The 18,038-nt window shown below is 49.3% G+C and overlaps 1 protein-coding gene across 1 annotated transcript in view; it reads left to right on the top strand.

The window, feature by feature from the left end:
* Positions 1-18,038, top strand: part of MUC2 (mucin 2, oligomeric mucus/gel-forming) — a 64,679-nt gene that overhangs the window by 43,376 nt on the left and 3,265 nt on the right. The window contains exons 33-47 of the mRNA XM_064163995.1: positions 206-3,670; positions 4,737-5,032; positions 6,474-6,648; positions 7,186-7,433; positions 8,454-8,637; positions 8,771-8,975; positions 10,062-10,240; positions 11,678-11,747; positions 12,052-12,152; positions 13,242-13,273; positions 13,432-13,609; positions 14,057-14,161; positions 14,724-14,764; positions 16,029-16,151; positions 17,331-17,429. Coding sequence (XP_064020065.1) covers positions 206-3,670; positions 4,737-5,032; positions 6,474-6,648; positions 7,186-7,433; positions 8,454-8,637; positions 8,771-8,975; positions 10,062-10,240; positions 11,678-11,747; positions 12,052-12,152; positions 13,242-13,273; positions 13,432-13,609; positions 14,057-14,161; positions 14,724-14,764; positions 16,029-16,151; positions 17,331-17,429 — 5,501 coding nt within the window. The remainder of the gene's footprint in view (positions 1-205; positions 3,671-4,736; positions 5,033-6,473; positions 6,649-7,185; positions 7,434-8,453; positions 8,638-8,770; positions 8,976-10,061; positions 10,241-11,677; positions 11,748-12,051; positions 12,153-13,241; positions 13,274-13,431; positions 13,610-14,056; positions 14,162-14,723; positions 14,765-16,028; positions 16,152-17,330; positions 17,430-18,038) is intronic.

Here is an 18,038-nt window from a genome sequence, read left to right on the forward strand (position 1 = left end):
GGGTCCAGATCCAGCCCCTCCTACGCACTGTGGGGCCAAGAAGAGGAGCCCTGTCCAGGCACATGAGCTTGATTGTGGCCAGGCTTGGTGACTGGTGTAGAAGTGCCCCTGGACCAGCCTTGTGTTCAGTGGAGGCCCAGAGCACCTCCCTTGAGTGTTCTCTTCTGCTCTGCTGTGTCTAACTGTTCCTTTTGCTGCCCCTCAGACTGCACCTGTGTCTGGACCGGCTGGATCGATGAGTACTACCCAAGTCCTGACAGAAACGATGGTGACTACGAAACCTTTGATAGGATTGAGAGTGCAATCCCCTCCTGGGAGTGTGCCAAGGTGGAGAACATTTCCTGCAGAGCATCAAAATTCCCTGACAGTTCCATTGCAGAACTGGGGCAGAAGGTGGAATGCAGCGTGGAGCATGGGCTGATCTGTAACAACAAGGACCAGACAATCGGGGGGCTGATCCCCATGCCTGTGTGCCTCAACTACGAGATCAATGTCTGCTGCACCCCTAACGTACCGGAGTGTGTTATAGAACACAGCACCCCAAGCACCACCACCACTACCACCCCTGCGCCGCCTCCCAGCACCACCACCACCACGGTACCACCTCCCAGCACCACCACAGTACCGCATCCTCCCACCACCACGAGCACCACCGTGCCTCTTCCTCCTGGCACCACCAGCACCCCTGTACCACCTACCGGCAGCACGAGCACCACAGTGCCTCTTCCTCCAGGCACCACCAGCACCCCTGTGCCACCTACCGGCAGCACGAGCACCACAGTGCCTCTTCCTCCAGGCACCACCAGCACCCCTGTGCCACCTACCGGCAGCACGAGCACCACAGTGCCTCTTCCTCCTGGCACCACCAGCACCCCTGTACCACCTACCGGCACAACGAGCACCACAGTGCCTCTTCCTCCTGGCACCACCAGCACCCCTGTACCACCTACCGGCACAACGAGCACCACCGTGCCTCTTCCTACCACCAGCACCCCTGTACCACCTACTGGCAGCGCCAGCACCACCAGGCCTCTTCCTCCCGGCACCACCAGCACCCCTGTACCACCTACTGGCACCACGAGCACCACAGTGCCTCTTCCTACCAGCACCACCAGCACCCCTGTACCACCTACCAGCACCACAAGCACTACAGTGCCTCCTCCTAGCACCACCACCAGCACCCCTGTACCACCTACCAGCACCACAAGCACTACAGTGCCTCCTCCTAGCACCACCACCAGCACCCCTGTACCAACTACCAGGACCACGACCACCACAGTGCCTCTTCCTCCGGGCACCACCAGCACCCCTGTACCACTTACCGGCACCACGAGCACCACAGTGCCTCTTCCTACCACCACCACCAGCACCCCAGTACCACCTACCGGCACCACGAGCACCACAGTGCCTCCTCCTACCAGCACCCCGGTACCACCTACCAGCACCACAAGCACTACAGTGCCTCTTCCTACCACCACCACCAGCACCCCTGTACCACCTACCGGCACCACAAGCACCACAGTGCCTCTTCCTCCTGGCACCACCAGCACCCCTGTACCACCTACCGGCAGCACGAGCACCACAGTACCTCTTCCTCCTGGCACCACCAGCACCCCAGTACCACATCCTTCCACCACCACGAGCACCACAGTGCCTCTTCCTCCTGGCACCACCAGCACCCCTGTACCACCTACTGGCAGCACGAGCACCACAGTGCCTCTTCCTCCTGGCACCACCAGCACCCCTGTACCACCTACTGGCACCACGAGCACCACAGTGCCTCCTCCTACCAGCACCACCAGCACCCCGGTACCACCTCCCGGCACCACAAGCACTGCAGTGCCTCTTCCTACCACCACCACCAGCACCCCTGTACCAACTACCAGGACCACGACCACCACAGTGCCTCTTCCTCCCGGCACCACCAGCACCCCTGTACCACCTACTGGCACCACGAGCACCACAGTACCTCTTCCTACCAGCACCCCTGTACCACCTACCAGCACCACAAGCACCACAGTGCCTCTTCCTCCTGGCACCACCAGCACCCCGGTACCACCTCCCGGCACCACGAGCTCCACAGTGCCTCTTCCTACCACCACCACCAGCACCCCTGTACCACCTACTGGCAGCACGAGCACCACCGTGCCTCTTCCTCCCAGCACTACCAGCACCCCAGTACCACCTACCAGCACCACAAGCACCACAGTGCCTCTTCCTCCCGGCACCCCCAGCACCCCTGTACCACCTACCGGCAGCACAAGCACCTCAGTGCCTCTTCCTACCACCACCACCAGCACCCCTGTACCACCTACCAGCACCACGAGCACCACAGTGCCTCTTCCTCCCGGCACCCCCAGCCCCCCTGTACCACCTACCGGCAGCACGAGCACCTCAGTGCCTCTTCCTACCACCACCACCAGCACCCCAGTACCACCTACCAGCACCTCAAGCACCACAGTGCCTCTTCCTCCCGGCACCCCCAGCACCCCTGTACCACCTACTGGCACCACGAGCACCACAGTGCCTCTTCCTCCCGGCACCCCCAGCACCCCTGTACCACCTACCGGCAGCACGAGCACCACAGTGCCTCTTCCTCCTGGCACCACCAGCACCCCTGTTCCACCTACCGGCAGCACGAGCACCTCAGTGCCTCTTCCTACCACCACCACCAGCACCCCTGTACCACCTACCGGCACCACGAGCACCACAGTGCCTCTTCCTCCCAGCACCACCAGCACCCCGGTACCACCTACCGGCACCACAACCACCACAGTGCCTCTTCCTACCACCACTACCAGCACCCTGGTACCACCTACCAGTACCACAGTGCCTCTTCCTCCCAGCACCACCAGCACCCCTGTACCACCTACTGGCAGCACGAGCACCACAGTGCCTCTTCCTCCTGGCACCACCAGCACCCCTGTACCGCCTACCAGCACCACGAGCACCACAGTGCCTCTTCCTCCCAGCACCACCAGCACCCCGGTACCACCTACCGGCACCACAACCACCACAGTGCCTCTTCCTCCCGGCACCACCAGCACCCCAGTACCACCTACCGGCACCACAAGCACCACAGTGCCTCTTCCTCCCGGCACCACCAGCACCCCTGTACCACCTACTGGCAGCACGAGCACCACAGTGCCTCTTCCTCCCGGCACCACCAGCACCCCTGTACCGCCTACCGGCACCACCAGCACCACCGTGCCTCTTCCTAGCACCACCACCAGCACCCCAGTACCACCTACTGGTACCACAGGCACCCCTGTGCCACCTCTAAGTACGACTACCACCACCGTACCACCTCCCAGCAGCACCGCACCTCCTCCTCCCATCACCACCACCACAACAATTTTCACCTCTACCACCTCCACATTGCCTCCCAGCACCACTACCACCACAAAGCTACCTCCCAGCACCACGACCAAGCTACCTCCTAGCAGCACTACCAGCACCACCACCTCTGTGCCTCCTCCCAGCACCACGAGCGCTCTTGTGCCACCTAGGAGCACTACAGCCAGCACAATGCCACCTCCCAGCAGCACCCCAGGAACGACACCTACTTCTCCTGGCACCCCAGCTACTACCCCACTTTCTACAAGCACGGTCCCCGGACCAACAGTAGTTACCAGAACCCAACCAGTGCCACCAACTGACGGACAGCAAGGTAATTCTCTGGCTTTGGTCTCATTTGTGGCATTGCAATGGGAGAAATCAAAGGGTTTTTGCAGCCAAACTTAACTTCTCTTCTCAGTTCTAAATTAACATAGAATCATAGCAAAAATGGTGTTCCAGGGCACCTTTTCATTGGTCTTTTTTAGTCAAATATCTCTGCTACAGGTAAGGTTGTTCAGAGCTCCATTCAGCGTGACCTTGAATGCTTTGAGAGATGGAACATCCATAAGTGTTCTGGGCAAGCTTTTCCAGGGTCTCAGCACACCCATCATAAAAAAATCCCTGCTGACTGCATAGGGGGTTGGAGTGGATGAATTTTGGAGGTCCCTTTCGACTCAGACTGTTCTGTGATGTTATGATTCTCCTGGCCTCCAGTACTATGACTGCACTCTTATATCATATGGACTGCTTCTCGATCTACCACTTGCTTGCTACACTGTGTGGTAAAGGCACAAACAGATGGCTCTGAGGCTGGCCTCTGGGGAGTCTGTGTTAGGACCTGTAATGAAAACTGTTTTCCATGTGCAAGCAGAAAAACACAGGAAAGTGAGTTTTGGGTTCCTAGAATGCTAAAACAGCAAACAGCTTGTGAGTGAGTAGTCTTGAAGGCCTGGGAGTCAGGTATGGACCACAGATTGCTCCAGCAGCTGCCCAGAGTCAGCAGATAATTAGTGCTGACATGAACATAACCAGGAGCAGCAACACAATGAGGAGTTGTTTGTCCATCCATGGCATATGGTATGGCAGCAATACAGAACTAATCCTGCACTCAGGACTTCTAAACTCTTCTCTGCAGTGTTACCACTGCAGAGAGCTGTTCTGTGCAACACAGACTGATAAGGAGGGGTTTGTGTGAGTATCTCCCACATGAGGTTGGAGATTATTTAGTAATGACTCTGGCATGCAAAAGCCATTAATAAAACAGTTTCTGCTTTATTCCTATTTGAATGCCCTCTGCTTAGCTTAGCTGAGTTTCACTTGCTTATTAGAGATTGAAGTTGCTAACAAACACCATTTGCCTACTGAATGCATAATCCTGGGGTTTCTCCTTGCTTTAGTGATTACGACACCAGAACCAACCACCTTAGAGCCAGTCATCACCTCTGGTACAACTCCAACTGTATCTATTACCACCACTTCAGGAACAACCTCTAGCAGTGTCAGTACAGTGCCTTCAACCACTACCACCACCACCATCTCAACCAGTACTTCTAGGCCAACCGCGACATCAACTGCAGTCACTGTGCCAGGAAGTTCTACGCCGACTACAGTTACTCCACACACTCCAACTACACCTCCACCATCAACCACTCCTGGAAAAAATTGTACTATCATGCCCAATGAATCTTATGCAGTAAGTAGATTTTGTGGGTTGTTTCAGCATTCTGCTTTGGATGGAGACTGGGTACATAATGTCAGTGTTAGAGACATTGAGTGGATGTTAGCCTGGATAATAAAATACCAACCCCTTCTATTTCTTCTTCCTCTTCTCTTGGCTGTCAGTATGACTTCCAACGAGGAGAGACCTGGGGCTGGTTAGTCTTGAGGAGAGAAGGCTGAGAGGGGATCTTATCAATGTCTGTAAATACCTGGGGGGTGGGTGTCAGGATGAAGGTGCCAGGCTCTTTTTGGTGGTGCCCACTCACAGGACAAGGAACAATGGGTACAAGCTGGAACACAGGAGGTTCCATTGCAACATGAAGAGGAACTTGGGTGTGAGGGTGCTGGAGCTCTGGGGCACGCTGCTCAGAGAGGTTGCAGAGTCTCCTTCTCTAGAGACTTTCAAAACCTGCCTGGATGTGTTCCTGTGTGACCTGCCCTTGGTGATCCTGGTTGGGCAGGGGCGTTGGACTCAGTGATCTCTAGAGGTCACTTCAACCCCTGACACTTTATGATTCTGTGACACTCAGTTTGATAGCTTATTAGTTCTTCAAGGACAGCTTTAAAAAGGGCTACCTCTTCATCAAAGCTATCCTACAATCAAGAGAAACACTGAACCCTTTCTTCACCATACAATCTAGCTCAGGTCACACAGGAACACACCCAGACAGGCCTTGAAAGGCTCCAGAGAAGGAGACTCCACAACCTCTCTGGGCAGCCTGTGCCGGTGCTCTGGGACCCTCATAGTAAAGAGTTCCCCCTTGTGTTGAGGCAGAACCTCCTGTGCTGCAGCTCACATCCATTGCTCCTTGTCCTCTCCCAGGGAGCAGTGAGCAGAGCCTGTCCCCCTCTCCTGACCCCCAGCCCTCAGATATTTAGAAACATTTATTAATTCCCCTCTCAATCTTCTCTTCTCCAGCCTAAGCAGCCCCGGGTCCCTCAGCCTCTCCTCATCAGGCAGTGCTCCAGTCCCCTAATTATCCTTATAGCCTTCCCTTGCACTCTCTCCAGCAGATCCCTGTCCCTCTTAAACTGATTGATCATCTATTGATCACTGGTATTGATCAGTGTCTCCCACTGTGATTAGAGAGCATGACCAGGAGACAAGATTAGCTCAGACAACTAATTTTTAGCTGAAACTAAAGAAGGTTACTCCCACCTCAACTTACTGGCTTGAGTTTTTGTGAGTGATGCTTTTCACTCAGCAGCTCTCAGTAGTGCTGCCTCATTTTGCAGGCCTCTTTGGTGCTGACTGCTTCAATTCCTTTCAGTTTTCAGGCTTCTGCTGGGGAAAAAGTGGTCAATATGTATGGCATTTTAAAACTCTGCAGAACATATTCAGGTGTAAGTGTGATCATCCTGACTGCTTCATGTTTCTCTTTCTCTTCCCCCTTCCCACCTCTTTCCACACACAGCCAGGAGAGTCATGGTGGATCTGTGAGTGCGTTAAGGCAGTGTGTGTAGAAGATGATAAAGTCCAGGTGATTCCTGTGGTCTGTGATCCACCTCCTAAACCTACATGTGCCAATGGGCTTTCTCCTGTGCAAGTCATCGATGAGGATGGATGCTGCTGGCACTGGGAGTGTGACTGTAAGTGTATATGTTGTGGAATATTTTCTCTCCTGTGGGAGTAATACTAATGTCAAGAGCAACAACAATTATCAGGAGACAAATATCTCACAAGGCTGTGACCCTCAGACTTCTAGTGTTGGTCTGTTTGGAGTGCTTCATTGATTCTTCTGAGCTAATTAGGGGCTTTTACTTAATCTGCCATCATTTCTATGTAACTATTGCATTAGTAGAATAAATTGGTCTCTCAAGGCAAAGTTTAAATGCCCAGATCTGAAGGCTAGATGTTACTTGTTCAGACTGTGGATAAAGGTTTACCTAAGCTGCAGTTAATCCTCAGCTGTCTGTCAGAGGTGTCAGATGAGCTGTGCCCTGAGTGGGGGGCTTGTTTTTCTCTGTTATTGATGTTCTGTATAATGAGCTAATGCATTGATTTACACACTTTAGAATCTGAAGTGCTTAAAATTAGATGAGATGAATCCCACACCTACAGCTTCCCTTTGTCATCTGACCTGATTTGGAACCACACAGAGCTAAGCCTTCTTTATGCTTTCATAGGTTACTGCACTGGCTGGGGAGACCCCCACTACATGACTTTTGATGGACTCTACTACAGCTACCAGGGGAATTGTACTTACGTCCTGGTGGAAGAGATTAACAAGAAAGTTGACAACTTTGGTGTGTACATTGATAACTACCACTGCGATAGCCGGGATGTGGTCTCCTGTCCTCGGACGCTCATCGTGAGGCACGAGACTCAGGAAGTGCGCATAGCCACCGTCAAACCAAATACTGTGGAGGTGGAGGTAATGCAGGATGGCACTTCTGTCTTCATGGGATCATAGGATGCCAGGGGTTGAAGTTGTCCAAAGAGATCATAGAATCACAGAATTACAGAATCAGTCAGGGTTGGAAGGGAGCACAAGGATCAGCCAGTTCCAGCCCCGCTGCCATGCCCAGGGACACCCTACCCTAGGTCAGGCTGCACACAGCCTCATTCAGCCTGGCCTTAAACACCTCCAAGCATGGAGCCTCAACCACCTCCCTGGGCAACCCATTCCAGGCTCTCATCACGCTCATGCTCAACAACTTCCTCCTCACCTCCAGCCTCACTCTCCCCACCTCCAGCTTTGCTCCATTTCCCCCAGTCTTGTCACTTCTGAGAGCCTAAAAAGTCCTTTCCCAGCTTTTTTGTAGCCCCCTGCAGATACTGGAAGGCCACAATGAGGTCATCTGGGAACCTCCCCTTCTCCAGACTGAACAGCCCCAACTCTTTCAGGCTGTCCTCATAGGAGAGCTGCTCCAGCCCTCTGATCATCCTCGTGACCCTTGAGCCCAACCCTCCTGACACAGCAGGACCATACAATCTAACTCAGGTCACACAGGAACACATACAGACAGGCCCTGAAAGTCTCCAGAGAAGGAGACTCCACAACATCTTTGGGGAGCCTGTTCCAGCACTCTGTGACTCTTAGAGTCAAGAAGTTCCCCTTTGTGTCAAGGTGGAACCTTGTGTGCTGCAGGTTCCATCCATTGCTCCTTGTGCTATCCCAGGGAGCAGTGAGCATAGCCTGTCCCCCCCCTTCCTGTCCCACAGCCTTCAGTTATTTATTAACATTTATTAGATCTCCTCTCAGCCCCAGGTCCCTCAGCCTTTCCTCATAAGGCAGTTCTCCTGTCCCCTAACCATCCTCATAGCTCCCCTGGTGCAGCTCGAGGCCATTTCCTCTCACTGGCGTGTATCTTTAATGCAAGGTAAGGAGGAGGCAGTTGTTTTCTAAAGTCAGACTAAAAATGCCTCTCTCCTTGTGTCTTCTCTTAACCAGGTGACAGTAAACAAACAGCAAGTGGCTTTGCCTTACAAGAAGTTTGGTGTTCACATCTACGAGTTAGGCATAAATCGTGTGGTGGAAATCCCTGAGCTGAAAATGAATGTGACCTACAACGGCTTGTCCTTTTCCATCAAATTGCCCTACAGCCTCTTTGGCAACAACACTCAAGGACAGTGTGGTAAGGGCTTACTCTTGTCATTTTGGTAACTCTCAGAAAACCACAACCAGCTAAAGGACAGCCCTGCCAGAAAGGTCAATGGAATTTGATAGCAGATCTGTGAGTCAATTCCTTCTCCCCTTATCAATTTTAGGTACCTGCAACAACAACACTGCAGATGACTGCATGCTGCCCAATGGGAAGATTGCAGAAAACTGTGAAACCATGGCAGACCACTGGCAAGTTGTTGATCCTTCCAAACCACAGTGCTCTCCAGGCTTAGTTCCTACCAAGTCACCCAGCACAACCACGGTGCAGCCTTGCAAAGAATCTGCCATCTGTGAGCTGCTTTTGGGAAGGTAGGTGTTCCTCTGGGGTTTGGCCTTTGATCTTCAAACTAGGTGGCAATTTGAGGTTTCATCTCTCAGCATGAAGTGTTTATAGCTATTGCTGCATTTCTTGGAGCTTCCTAGATGACATTCTTTGCTGACAATTTGATTCAAACCCTCTGGTTTCTACATTAACTGTTCTTGATACTCTCACCTTCTTCTACTTTCTCTGCCCTCCGCTGTCCTGTGCTGTTGCCTTTACCCACACTCACTCAGGAGACAAGAGTCCAGTAGAATCTTCACTTTAGAATGTCATGTCAGAACTGAAAAAAACCCAACCCAAAACACAAGAGACATCAGAACAATCTCTTTGGAAAAGTAGTTCCACTGGATAATCTTTGTGTAACTCCTGGACAGAAGATGCTGGTGCCTGAGTGTTTTGTAGCTGAGGGGAGAAAATGTTAAGCAGGTGTCACAGATTCACAGATTGCATGGGGTTGGAAGGGACCCTCAAAGAGCATCTTGTCCAATGCCCCTGCAGACAGCAGGGACAGCTCCAACTAGAGCAGGCTGTCAAGGGACACATCAAGGTTGATCTTGAATGTCTCCCAGAAGGGGCCTCAACCACAGCCCTCAGCAACCTGCTCTAGTATTTTACAGCTGTCATTCTGAAGAATTTCCTCCTGATGTTCAGCCTAAATCTCCCCAACTCCAGTTTCAAACCATTGCCTCTCGTCCCATCCCCACAGGTCTTTCTGAACAGTCCCTCCCCAGCCTTCCTGTAGATCCCCTTCAGATATTGAAATGTAGCTCTGAGGTCTCCCTGGAGCCTTCTCTTCCCCGGGCTGAAAAGCTCCAACTCTCTTAGCCTGTCTTCATAGAAGTGGTGCTGCAGCTGTCTGATCAGCTCTGTGGCCCTCCTCTGTACCCATTCCAGTAGGTCTGTGTTGAAAGATTACAATCTAGATAAGAGTGATCTTATTAAAAATCTCTCAGCAGTTGTTCTTGTTCACCTCTCCTTAAGCACAGCTGTTACTGTGTTGTAACACACTAAGCACACCGAAGAACCCCTGGATGATTCAGTTAACTAACCATGAGCCCTGGTTCTCTTTCTAGTGTGTTTGAGCCCTGCCATAGCTTCGTCAACCCTGACAAGTTCTATAAAGCCTGTGTGTTTGATAGTTGTATGCTGCCCAACCTAGACCTGGAATGCTCAAGTCTGCAGACCTACGCTGCCACCTGCGCCGACCAAAGTGTGTGTGTTGACTGGAGAAAATACACCAACGGTGTTTGCTGTGAGTATTTGGCTGTTTGTCTTGAAACTACTAGGGAGGCTGAGGTGGCATGTCCTAGTGGTGAGTCTTGTTGCTTTCCAAGCAATTGAGACATTGGGAGGTTCTCCTCCTCCTCTACTCTGCCCTGGTGAGACCCCATCTTGAGTATTGTGTTCAGTTTTGGGCTCCCCAGTTTAAGAGGGACAGGGATCTGCTGGAGAGAGTCCAGCAGAGGGCTACAAGGATGAATAGGGGACTGGAGGGAATGTGTGATGAGGAGAGGCTGAGAGACTTGAGATTTTTTGGTCTGGAAAAGAGAAGACTTAGAGGGGATTTGATAAATGTTTATAAATATCTGAGGACTGGGGTCAGGAGAGTGGGGGACAGGCTCTGCTCTCTTGCTGCCTGGGATAGGACAAGGAGCAATGGATGTGAGCTGCAGCACAGGAGGTTCTGCCTCAACACAAGGGGTATTTCTTTACTCTAAGGGTCCCAGAGCACTGGCACAGGCTTCCCAAAGAGCTTGTGGAGTCTCCTTCCCTGGAGCCTTTCAAGGCCTGTCTGGATGTGTCCCTCTGTGATCTGTATTAGGTAGTATTGTCCTGCTGTGGCAGGGGGATTGGACTCGATGATCTCCTTGGGTCACTTCCAACCCCTAACATCCTGTGAGCCTGTGACCAATAAATCACACCAGCTGTTGTCTTGAAGTTATTGTGCAGGTAACAGTTTTAGCAGTGGAGAGGAAGAGGAGCCAGCAAAAATAGAAATCTCTTGACCGTGCCAGAAGCATCTGTGTTAAGAGATGCTTGTTTGCACACAGGCAGCTTTGTGTTCTGCAGGCATCTTCTGTATTTAGTGACATATGCACTCATTCTCAGAGAATCAGAATTATAAAGGTTGGAAAAGATCTCTAAGATCAAGTCCAGATATCATCCCAACCCCACCATAGCCACTAAACCATGCCCCATAGTGCCATGGCCACAGGTTTCTAGAACACCTCCAGGGATGGTGACACCACCACCTCCCTGAGCAGCCTGTTCCAGTACCTGACCACTTTTGCAGGAAAGATAATTTTCCCAATATACAACCTTAGTGTACTCTGTAGTAAGATGACAGAGGGTAAAGATACACTTCCCCTTGAGAAGTTTTGCAACAGACACCAAAATTCTGGAAATAAACATAGTAATTGAGATGTAGACTCCTTGCTTTATCTCCTTAATGTAAAATATAATGGTGGATAAATGGCATAAAATAGAGAGACATCAGTCTGATGTGTCTGGCTGAGAAGAGAACCGAACTGATCAGTTCTGGGTTTGTTTTTTTCTTTGCTGTTCAAGATTGTCCAAGATGCATAAGAAAAAAAGTCATCAGTCTTTAATTTCTTAGCATAAGGTCACAGAGCTTTTATATGATGTTGTTACTGAGCTCTTTCTCCCTTTCTTTTAACTCCCATTCCAGCTTACCAGTGTCCCACAGGTAAAGAATACAGAGCATGTGGTCCTACTCAACAGATTACCTGCAAATCAAGGTAAATAATTCCTTCATGGCTCTTACAACCCTGCAGTCATATCTTAATGCATAGGTGGTTGAGAGACATCAGCCTCCTGTCATCTCTTAAGCTGCCTGCCAGATTTTGTACCACTGGTCTCTTGATCCTGAGTCTGGCTGTCCCTAGTTGTTTGGTGGCACCAAACACGAGTGCTGACAGTGCTGATATCACAAATGTGCTGATAATTTGCCACGCTGCCTTCAGTCAAAGGTTGTCTGGCACAATCCCCTTCTGCCTGCCCATGGCAGTAACGGTGTTCCTTGCAATATTTTGCCTCCTGCAGCCAGCAGAATGAAACTTCATCTAAGCAGGTGGAAGGCTGCTTCTGCCCCAACGGAACCATGCTCTATGACCCCAGCGTGGATGTCTGTGTCAAGACCTGCGGTGAGTTTTACTGCTTCACATGCAGGCTGCCTTTGCTTCTTCCTTCTTTAACATTTATGTTGGTGCCATGAACAGTGGCATTGAGGGCAGCCTCAGCAGGTTTGCCTATGACACCAAGCTGTGTGGTGCAGCAGACAGGCTGGGGGGAAGGGATCCATCCAGAGGGACCTGGACAGGCTGCAGAGGTGGGCACAAGCCAAGCTCAGGAGGTTCAACAAGACCAAGTGCAATGTCCTGCAGCTGGTTTGAGGCATTCCCAAGCACCAATATAGGCTGGGCAGTGAGTGGCTGGAGAGCAGCCCTGAGGAGAGGGACTTGGGGATGCTGATGGATAAGAAGCTCCATATGAGCCATCAGTGTGCTCTCGCATCCCAAAGAGCGACCAGAGCCTGGGCTGCAGCAGGGCAAGGGAAGTGATCCTCCCCCTCTACTCCACACTGGCAAGACCCCACCTGGAGTACTGCATCCAGATCTGGAGCCCCTATTACAAGAGGGATGTGGATGTGCTGGAGCATGTCCATAGAAGAGCCATGAGGATGATCAGAGGGCTGGAGCTGCTCTGCTGTGAAGAGAGACTGAGGGAGTTGGGGCTGTTCAGTTTGAAGAGGAGAAGGCTCCAAGGGGACCTTATTGTGGCCTTTCAGTATCTTCAGGGGGCTACAAGAAAGCTGGGGAGGGGCTTTTTAGGAAGTAATTTAGTGATATGAATGGGGAGAATGGAACAAAGCTAGAAATGGGTAGATTCAGACTGGATGCTAGGAAGAAGCTCTTCAGCATGAGGGTGCTAAGACCCTGGAACAGGTTACTCAAGGAGGTGGTGGAAGTCCCATCCCTGGAAGTGTTTAAGATCAAGCTGGATGTGGCTCTAGACAGCCTGATCTAGTGTGAGGTGTCCCTGCCCATTTCAGGGGAGGGGTCGTAACTAGATGATCCTTGCAGTCTCTTCCAGCCCTGAATGATTCTATGATTCTTGTTTTCTTCTCCTGTATACAACTCAGATCAGGCTGTATGCAGCCCTCGAGCAGCATATAGAGGAAGTATCTACTGCTGTATGAGTGGTAATGGAAATTTGTGTTTGTGTTTTCACAGGCTGTGTTGGAATGGACTTGGTACCAAGAGAGGTATGCTGCTGTGTGGTTTTGTGTTTCAAGTAGAGGTTGAAGGTGGGGAGAGGAGAGTGGTGTTGTTTCGGGGGCTCTCATATTTTCATTTCTCTTTTAATTCTGTTTTGTTTTCCACTTGGTGACCATGTAATCTCTCACTTGTTCTTTAACAACAGTTTGGGGAAAGGTTTACAGTGGACTGTCAGGACTGTATTTGCCTGGAAGGTGGAAGTGGCATTGTGTGTGAGCCTCATAAATGTCCTGCACAAAATAAGATCACTTGTGATGGAGAAGGTTTCCATGAGGTCATTGAAGTCAATGCTGATGATACCTGCTGCCCCATCACCACCTGCAGTACGTCCACGTTTTTCTTTTTAGTCTTTCTGTATTTTTTAGGAATAGAAAGGAAAAGAGAACTGAAGTAGCTTAGCACCAGGGAGTCAACCAGACAGTGTCTTCCTCCATGCTTTTGAAATTCAGCTTGCCTAGTGGTAGGGAAAATAAGTTTTAACATTGCAATACCTCTGTAGTTCAGGACCACTTTTTATTCAAGTAAAATGCAGATAGATGATGAAATTCTACATGGGTTTTCATTTTGCAGCAGTGACCTGCAACCTTGGAGAGAGTAGCAGCTGTCCCCTACATCTCTGCAAAGAACTGGGGTATCTTTTTAGCACTTGGAGGATCTAGACTCTTTCTCAGCAATGGAAAGCCTATCCTACATGCTTTGCTAGATGCCTGTCTCTAACAGCTGTTGTTAAATGTATCTCCTGGCTCATTCCCTTTTCTTGCTGCTTTCAGAATGCAACACAAGCCTGTGCACATCTAAAGCTCCCAAGTGTAAGCCAGGATTTGAAATTCAGTCTCATATTCCCAGTGACAAGTGCTGTCCTGTGTATCAGTGTGGTAAGTCCCTTGGAAACTTATTACAGTGATTAGCATTATCTATGATGTAATTAGCATCACAGTTAGACTGTATGCAGTAGCATATTGAAAGGGGGCAACAAACACAGTCAACATCTGCACAGGTTATGACTGCTGTGGTTATGATGAATAGCTACAAAATCAGATATAGTTTGTGTGGCTCAAGTTCAGTTTTCCTGGTTGTAAATAGATGCAGGAACAGGTACAGAATCAACTGGGGCTGCTAGAAAGTCCCTGTCAGCATCTGCAGTAGAAAAACAGCTTTGCAAAGTCTGCTTCTGGTCTTGGTGATTGAGTCAAAAAATGACTTGTGGACAAAGTAGCCCTTCTTGGCTAAGAACTGGGCTGCTGCCTATATTGGACACATACTGCATTTGCAGTATTTGTTCTTATATTCTACATATGTCAGATCTGCTACCAGAAATGGCTAATAACCAATGCTTCTGATCACAAGCATGGAAGAAATGAATTTGACTAGAGTGAGGTGAAGACCTTGTTTTGTTCCTTCCTCTATATAACTGTCAAACTCTTTCCTTGTTAACAGTTCCCAAGGGAGTCTGTGTACATGAGAATGCTGAGTTCTTGGTAAGTTCCCATTTCAACAGGCTTCTGCAAATGAGTAAGACTACTCAGGGTACTTTATCAGAAGGGCTGTGAGGTGCTTTGTCTAGTGCAGTCAATGCTTCAGAGATGTTCAAGTTCCCATCAGGAATTCATCAATTACACAAAGCCCAGATAATTTCTAAAGAGATTGCTGTGTATGAAAGACACTGAGGAACTGCTTGCAGGTCTGTATCAGACAGATTTCTGGAGTTGGAATTGAGTCAGTCCACATCAATTGTCAGCAGGAGGCAGGATGGTTTTGAATAACAGCAGCAGAATAAAACTCAACCTGTGACACTATTGCAGCTTTTAGACCCTGCTTTCAAATCTGAAAAGATTTGTATTATTCTGGACACACTTAGGTCTTCATAAATTCTGCTGGGCCTAACAATAGTTTTATTTCAGGTATTTATGACAGCTGACATTTTAATATCTGAGTTTGTATGGGTTTAGTATAGGACTATATAGGTTTGGTGTTCAGATGGGTTGGTATTTATGGGGTTTGGTGTTCAGATGGGTTTGGTGTTCAGATAGGTTTGGTGTTCACATGGGTTTAGTGTTCATGTGGGTTTGATATTCAAAGGGTTTGGTGCTCATATGGGTTTGTATTCATATGGGTTTGGTGTTCATTGGGTTTGGTGTTCACGTGGGTTTGGTATTCATGTGGGTTTGGTGTTCATTGGGTTTGGTGTTCACATGGCTTTGGTATTCATAGGATTGGGTATTCAGATAGGTTTGGTGTTCACGTGGGTTTGGTATTCAGATGGGTTTGTATTCACATGGGTTTGGTGTTCAGATGGGTTTGGTATTCACGTGGGTTTGGTATTCATGTGGGTTTGGTGTTCATAGGGTTTGGTGTTCACATAGCTTTGGTATTCATAGGGTTGGATATTCACATGGGTTTGGTGTTCAGATGTGTTTAGTATTCATAGGGTTTGGTATTCATATGGGTTGGGTATTCAAAGGGTTTGGTGTTCACAGGGTTTGGTATTTCTATGGGTTTGATATCAGAGTTTATCACTGCTGTGCAACACTGCAGTAAAGACACAAGTTAAATTAAATTCAGGTTTAAAATCTTACCTTCCCAAATGCTTAGTGTCTATCTAATGGTCTTTGTGATTGTTTCCTTTTCCATTGCTTGATTTACAGATTTGGGGTGGGGCATTAAGGAATGTCTGTCATACGTGCCATGCCTTATGAATATATCACTAATATATGAACTTCTTTTTCCCCTTCGAATTTATAGCCTAATTCCTCAGTCTTCATTGACAAGTGTCAGAACTGTTTCTGCACTAGCAAAGTGAACGCCAGCACTCAGCTGAATATCATCTCCTGTGAACACGTTCCGTGCAACACAGCTTGTCAAGAAGTAAGTGACAAACTTGAGCAGCAACAGCCCAAAATACCCCTGTGTGTAAAAAGCAGTTTGATTCATGAGTGATGCAAATGAAGCACGAGAGGCAGAAATGCAGAGTTCAAATACCAACTCTTCCTGGAGCAGTCTGCCATGTGAAGCTTGCCTGTGTAATTTGCAGTGTTCAGTTCATGCTGGGAGGATTAGCTGAAAAAGGTCTGTAGTGCAAGGTCCTGCACCTGGGCCAGGGCAAGTCCAAGCATAAATACAGGCTGAGAGATGAGAGGATGGAGTGCAGTCCTAAGGAGAAAGTATTGGAGGTGCTGGGGGATGAAAAGCTGGACATGAGACAGCAACACATGTCACAGCCCAGAGCCAGCTGTGTCCTGGGCTGATCCCCAGCAGTGTGAGAGCAGAGGCAGGGAGGAGATTCTGCCCCTCTGCTGTGCTCTACTGAGACCCGCCCCTGCAGTGCTGGGGCCAGCTCTGGAGTTCTCAGCACAGACAGGGACCTGCTGGAGCAGGGCAAGGGGAGGCCACAACAATGCTGACAGGGCTGGAAGCTCTGCTGTGAGGCCAGGCTCAGAGAGTTGAGCTTGGTCAGCCTGGAGACGAGAAGGCTCCTGAGAGATCTGGTGGCCTTGCAGTGCTTCAATGGGCTGACCAGAAAGCTGGGGACAGACTTTTTACAAGGGCATGTACTGGTAGGATAATGAGTAATGGCTGTAAGCTGAAAGAGGGTAGGTTGTAGATTAGAAATAAGGAGAAATTCCTTCTCTGTGAGGGTGGTGATGCATGGGAGCAGGTTAAAAGAAGTTGCTCAGTGAAGCTGTGGATGTCTCCTCTCTGGAAATGCCCAAGGACAGGTTGGATAGGACTTAGAGCAACCTGTTCTAGTGGAAGATGTCCCTGTTTGTGGCAGGGGAATTGGAACTGGATGATCTTTAAGGTCCCTTTCAACCCAAACCATTCTGTGATCAATGGAATGATAGTTAATTGTTAAGCATATTCATCATAGTGTTTTAAATTATTCCCTCCTTTATTACTTGTCTTCTGTTGGGTTGGAACACAGAAAGGCATGAACCTAGAGTGCATTTCAAAACCCAATCTCTGACACTGTTAGTATGTTTTCATTCACTTCTCAGGAGTGCATTTATCACAGTGCTTTCATCTTCAACTATTTTTAACACCTAGGGTTATGAGCTTCAGCCAGTGAAAGGTGAATGCTGTGGGAAATGTGTGCAGACTAAGTGTGTGATACACACAATGAGCAACTCCAACCTCATCCTGAGTGTAAGTATGCTCTACACCTTACATCTCCATCAGATCTGTGAAGTTCTCCCTCTCACAGAGGGAACATCTCCTTGCCAGAGACAAGGCTTAGTAAGTCTGCACCTGAAAGGCAGAGACTTACCTAAAGCAAAGCCTATCTATGATTTTTTGGGAGGGGCTGAACTCATGAAATCAAATTTCCTGGGAGGCTCTTCCTGGAATGACAAAACCAGTACCACTGAAAGGGTTTTCTTTCCTGCAAGTGCTAGAAGTTTGGGCTTTCCTGTGTTAGCAGGAAAACCTGTGTGGCAGGTGATTTTATTTCCCCTGGAGGGTGAAGGTTTAGGATTGGTCTGAATTACCACATAACAGTTTAGCTTTCTGTGGGCATGGATGCTTTTGTCAGTTACTTTAATGTTCTCTACAAACTTCTGAGGGACTACAAACTTCAGAGGTCTTTTTGGGTTGGCATGGGTGGTTTTGTCAATTACTTTAATGTACTCCACAAACTTTACAGGGATTTTTGGGTTGGCATGGGTGGTTTTGTTAATTACTTTAATGTACTCTACAAACTTCTGAGGGATTTTTTTGTTTTCCACATGAAATCCTTGTAAGATTCTCTCCACCTGT

The sequence above is a fragment of the Pogoniulus pusillus genome, chromosome 24 (assembly GCF_015220805.1).
Source record: "Pogoniulus pusillus isolate bPogPus1 chromosome 24, bPogPus1.pri, whole genome shotgun sequence".
In the NCBI taxonomy this organism is placed as follows: Eukaryota; Metazoa; Chordata; class Aves; order Piciformes; family Lybiidae; genus Pogoniulus; species Pogoniulus pusillus.